Genomic DNA, 6,025 nt, shown 5'->3' on the forward strand with positions numbered 1-6,025 from the left:
TCTAAATGTTGATGCCATCAGTTAAATCAATTTTGTATTGCTGTGCACTTTACAATCTCATGTTTCAACACAAATTAGGAGCAACTTTTGTTCCTTTTCTCTTTTCCTCAAATTTCAGGTAATGGACTAGCAGAGCAGCGCAGTGACATTGGAGATGCAGTAGTAGCAGGCATTTTGGGAAGACAGAAACAAGCCAGGTCAAATTTGATTATGGTGAGAAATAACAAGGGCGTTTTAATTGTTCCCATGTGATCCTTCTATGGCCAATGTCTCAGCCAGTGGTAACTAATTGTCCAAGTGATCAGCGCAACAAGTCGAATATTGCACACTCATAAATATCCTGGGCAGGCCTCTTAACAGCACATACAGAAGTATTAGCTTTGGGTTGCCACGCAAGCAAATTGGTGATCAGTGGTGTATAAGAAATGTCTCCATATTAATATTCAGGAATAAGCGCAAAAATACTTGTTGATAAAGAATAAATTTACCTGTTGCACAAGAAAATAAGTATCAACATTCTTATCCATTTGTACAGCATCCAAGTCCAATGTTTGCTACAAGCTCACGTATAGTGTATATGCTCTAGTATATTATGCAGCTTTGAAGGCCTCCTTCGAAATATAGGTTCCAGACGGAACGAAGAACTACCATTTTTTAACTTTTTAGCATCGTACATTTCATTCCATGCTTGAACTATCTCATCAATGTTGAAGCTTAATCCTGTATAATAGAGAAAAATTCACTTACATTAAAAACACACCTGGAAACCTAACTAAGAGGATGTAGCACTCTATCATCCTAATTTTGTGGCAAAAGGTGGCGTTGAAACTGATTGCAGTTTTTTGACTAGTTGCAGTTTGTAGTATAACAGAATGAATTACATATAGAATCTGAATAATTTCCATCATAAATAGTTTTCATGTTATACATACAGCAGTTAGTTCCAGAATATAGCATCACAAATTGCATCACAATGTTTGATAATACGACATAGCTCACTAACCAGTGATAAGATTGATTGTCTTTGCTAGTAGCAAGCTACATCCTGACAAGGATAAATCATATATATTTAGTTTTTCCTGGCTAACATATTTTTCTTTACCTTCAGGAAAAGAGAATGTACCATGCTAGTCCTTTGCTTGAGATATCTGCAGGTAGTCATTTCATCTGAACTTGTACAACTTTTCAAAGTTTCAATTTTTTTAGTTAAGGCCAGTGCCGATCTACAATGTTCAATGAAATAGATTGAAGAAATAGAACACTAAAAATGGTAATGCTGACATGATCATTTCCCATCCTATTTTTTGTAAGATTCCTAAAATATTAGCATTACTATCATACATTTACATGCTTGTCGGTAGATAATGTAACGCAGAAAAAAAAATAATTGCACATGAGAGGGGGCACAAATGGATACGCCATACCTTCTTGATTGTTCCCATTCACACAGTGGTTCTTTACCATCACACTGATATCTGCTACAGAAGCTCCTCCGATCTTAAATTTTTCAATGGCTTCTTGTAGACTTTCTTCCCAGCTAGAGAGTCCTAACTTGAATTCTACTACTGAGCGTTCATAAAGAATTGTACCCCATGAAATGTTTAGCTGTGAGCGCATGTTTGAGGCTTGTTCAAAGGCTTCATCTGGTGATAAATCCTTTCCCTGCTCATTCAAACCCAGTTTATCCACTGCTATCTTCCCCTTCCTTGATTTAGCTAGCCCTTTTACTCGCAAATATTCTATTCCTTCCCACATCTCCATCCCCTTTTCCATGTTGTCTTCAGCATGATTGAAAAGTTCTAATACTTCAGTTCCCATTTCTACTTTACATGTATGAGCATAACGCCAAGAAAGCTTTGCTTGCTCAAACTGTTGCTGTCCGAGTGCAATAAGACCTTCATAAAAATCTGGCTTCACATCTACAGAATCTTCAAATTTCTTTCCAGCTTTGACATATTCAGTGCATGCCCATTCATACGCAGACTTAACCTGGGCAAGTATTGACTCTTTCGAAGCATCTTCAGATAAAATTAATCGCTTCCTTGCACGGGACATGTGGACATTGCCCCAATTGAACAATGCTAGAGCTGCCATTTCCTGAAACTTCGCTTCTGCAGCTTGAAATATTTCCTGTGCTTCTTCACTTGTGATGGTCTCTTCCATTGCCTCATAGTAAAGTCGTATACCAACATCACGAAGATCAACACATGCATCAGAATCGAATCCAGCGTGGTTCTTGAATAGGCGAGCAAACTGCACCATCCAGTCATCAGAGCAAGAGTTCCTCTCATCTTCCTTCCTTGAGCTTCCACACTCAGAGGTGCTATAGTGGTTCTGTTCTCGTGCAGCAGAGGACATTGGCATGATCAGATCCCTAGTAATCTCGCGCTCAGGACTAACCTCTTTTATATGCAACCGAACTGGTACTTGTGGGTAGAGATCCTCAACCCACCTTAAATCTTCGGTTGATGTAATTGTCACCAAGTCACCTTCTTTGTCCATAAATTTCAGAAGAAATGACTTGAGATGTGGGTTGTACTTATACCGAGCTATGTCCATTACCTGCAATAGACTACAATTTTCTGGAATTAAAACAATCCTTATGTCATCACCATGAACGAACTTAAATTTCTTCTCTACTCCTTCCCTGACATCTTCGTGATTCTCTCTAGTATATTTTGTATGCTTGTCTCTACCATGATTTGCTGTTTTGATAGTAATTGTCTTTTCTGGCATATACCTCTCATACTTTTCCTCCAAATAGTGTTTCCCTTGGTTGACACTGGTGTACCTCTCATATTTTTCCTCTGTATGCTTCTCTTGCTTGCTATGACTGCCAACCTCAAAATGCTTTTTACGCCTTCCCACACTGCTCATTTGATTCTGCAGTTTGGTATGTTTTCCCTTTTCAAGCTGAATTCCTTTCACCAGTATCTCCTTGAGATGCTTTTCGTGGTTGTCTTGGCCATACCTCTGTTTTGGGCTCATTTCTTCCATAACCCTTGAAGAATGCTGCTGTTGCAGCCCTTCATTAGTCTCACCTGGCTTGTAATGGCCATTCCTGCTTTTGGTTTCTTCAGGATGCTTTTCATGCTTGTCCTGGTTATGCTTCTCCTGCATCTTGCCAGCGTCATTTCCCTCCGGGGTTAAATCGTTCACTGTATGGTTCTCTTTGCTGCTATCTTTGTCGTCATCCTCAACATTCTCATGATCCTCTTCATCATGAATCATCTCCCACACCTCTTCCTCGACTATGGAATTTCTAAATTTTCGGGACACCCTCCTCTGTATCCTCTCTTTTATAATGTTGATCGCAGGTTCATCTGGCGATGCAACCCGTTTGTCCAACAAAACGTCCTGCTCCATCACCTCCTTAATACTCTCATGGAGTTCCAACGCTGTCACATTATTTGGTTCTAAGCTCAGAACCTTTTCCACATCCACACAAGCTAGATCTAGCCTATCCAACGCTTCGAAACACCGTGCCCTTTTCAATAATGCCTTTGTATACTTTGGTGATGCCTCTAATGCTGAATTGCACTCGTCAATTGCACGATGGTACTCCTCCGGATTCATGTGCATGTAACATGCTGCAATGTTACAGTGCAGGAAGGCGACATCATTATGCCCCTCTGGCAAGAGCTTTACCGCTTTGTCAAACTTGAACGCTGCTCCCTCATAGTCCCTTTTCTGGAATAGCCTCGTCCCCTCCTCCTTCAATTCGGAAGCCAGCCCGATGAAGACAGCATCATCCTCGTCCACTGCTGCCGCCTTTGGACTCTGTTCACCGCTGCATCCGCTGGTCCTGGAGTTGCTCCTGCTGAAAACCTTTGGGCTTCTGATGTTATTCTTTGATCCGGATTCACTTAGTTTCTTCTTCTTTGGTGTCATCCCCATACCTCTAATTATGCCAGCCTCCACTCCACAATGTCGCGTATTGCCAAATAAATGGCTGGTTCAGATGATATAAACTTGAAACTTCTCTTTGATGCTTGTTCTCTCTTCTTCAGAAACCAGGATACATTGTACCCTATCTTCTTTTTAGATGAATTTGCAGAAGGAAGAATAAAGAAATTAAGATATGGGAAAGAGATACTGGGCAACAAGGATTCACACCTTCCTCTTCCCCATTCAAATGGGAAGCTTAGCCTACCCGGACAATTCCATCGAGGATACACTGTAAAGAATGGTACATAAAATAGAGGGCAAATTGGTGGGAGTTGTCCGAAATGTGAGAAGAAAACAGAGAAAAGAAAACTAAGGGTCCGCAAGAAGGAATGGGGAAAATGACAAAGCAAAGCATGAGGAAGCATGCTACGGGAATGGAGTAGGGGAAGGGTGTGGTTGGAGCACAAGGGAAGCCACACACTTTTTGGACAGCATCAGGGTGCCATCCAGCCATGACCATTCATGTTTCCTTTTTTTGGGTTGTCTCCAGGGGGAAAAAAGTGCGGGTATTATTGTTCGATGGCAAGAAGTTCAAGTGGTTAGAACAATGGAGGCAAAAGCGTGCTTTGTGCGCATGGAAATCCATGGTAGCTAATTTTAGCACTTTCTAACAATAGTTCTAATTTCCTAGCTAAGAGCTGTTTATTGTTTGGGCATAATCATCTCTCAAAGCACCATGTGCACAAAGCGCTGAAACTTCCTTTAGTCTCCTTTCTACCAGAAATGCGAAAATAAATAGCTTGGTCAGTGAACTGTAATTGCAGGTTGAACAACAATAAGTGATCTCATGTGTGAAGACCAGATATACAGAAGCTTTAAATGACAAGTACATTGACCTGGCGCTTAGAGGTGATGTGGAAGGTTAGGGCTTTGCTACAGTACTTTGAAGTAACCGTGAATCGTCCATTTAGTTAGATTTAGATGGCTTAACTCCTAAGAGGTAATATGTGACATATATATTTTTATATACTTTTTATTTTGAGAAATAGGAAATTTAGGTAAAATAGCTACAAGTTAGAGCTATTATGTTTCATGATATTATTATGTGTAACATCATGCAATATGACAAATAAAAATAAGGTGCATGATCTGCTTCCATACTTCATGTAACATCATGGCCCCTTTGGTAGGGCTCTTTTATCAACTCCGGCAACAGCCGTACCTAACGGTAAAACTAAAAATAGCTTCGTTGCCGGAGCACTTGCAGAGCCTGTTACGAAAATGAACTAACGATCGGGAGCAAAAAATACCAGCTCTTCCCGGCTCTTTTTCAGTCCCCCCATCAAAGCATATCCATTTGCGCCCCAAGTTCACATTATTTACAGAAAAAATGCCACGCTCATCTTCCGACCGGACCCCTACCTCCGCTCGCCTTCTCCCTCGCGAAACTGCAGCAGTGGCCGGCGGGATGAATCTGGTCCGCTGGCCCGCATGTACTGGGCGCAAGGAGGCCGATCCAAGTTAGGACCATGGTGCCCTGTTGGAAATCCACCTCACATCGACTGGTTTTTCAATCACAATCGAATAGTTTATCTAAACTAGGAGGAAATGAACACATATCTCTGAGTTGTGCACTAGGGCTCCGACTAGATCTCTGTTGCTACTGTGAGCTTTGATTTAAATAAATATTCCAAGAGGATAGGGTACAATGAAGTGGCGCCGGGTACAAGACCAGGCGCAAATTACAAGAAGAGAAGACCTTAGTCCACGGGCTGCACGCAGGTAGTAATACTAGTATGATCTATCGTAGATGCTGCCTACACACAAGGGTTAATGCCTCAATAATTCTCCCCCTAAGTCTTGTGTGCCTTGCTCGTGGGAACTTGGATCATCCCAATCCTGGATCCTAGCTTCTGAAACTTCACTCGCCCGAGTGCATTCGTCAGAATGTCAGCGAGCTGATCCTTGGTGTTGATGTAGTCGGCGTCGATGAATCCCTTCTCAATGCAGTCGCGAATGAAGTGGTACCTCAACTCGATATACTTACTTCGCTCGTGGAAATGGGATTCTTGTTCAGCGCCAGTGCTGACTTGCTGTCCATCATAAGCTCCATGCATTCAGCCTTCTTCACCCACGA

General features: G+C 41.7%; 1 protein-coding gene across 1 annotated transcript; it reads right to left on the reverse strand.

The window, feature by feature from the left end:
* Positions 1-562: 562 nt before the first annotated feature.
* Positions 563-3,897, reverse strand: LOC112880912 (HSP-interacting protein-like). Its single transcript, XM_025945642.1, has 2 exons — positions 1,425-3,897; positions 563-720 (listed from the first exon to the last, which is right to left on the reverse strand). Exons 1-2 carry the CDS (start codon positions 3,895-3,897, stop codon positions 563-565), a joined length of 2,631 nt encoding a protein of 876 aa, XP_025801427.1.
* Positions 3,898-6,025: the final 2,128 nt, after the last annotated feature.

This window comes from Panicum hallii, chromosome 2 (genome assembly GCF_002211085.1).
Source record: "Panicum hallii strain FIL2 chromosome 2, PHallii_v3.1, whole genome shotgun sequence".
Lineage (NCBI taxonomy): Eukaryota > Viridiplantae > Streptophyta > Magnoliopsida > Poales > Poaceae > Panicum > Panicum hallii.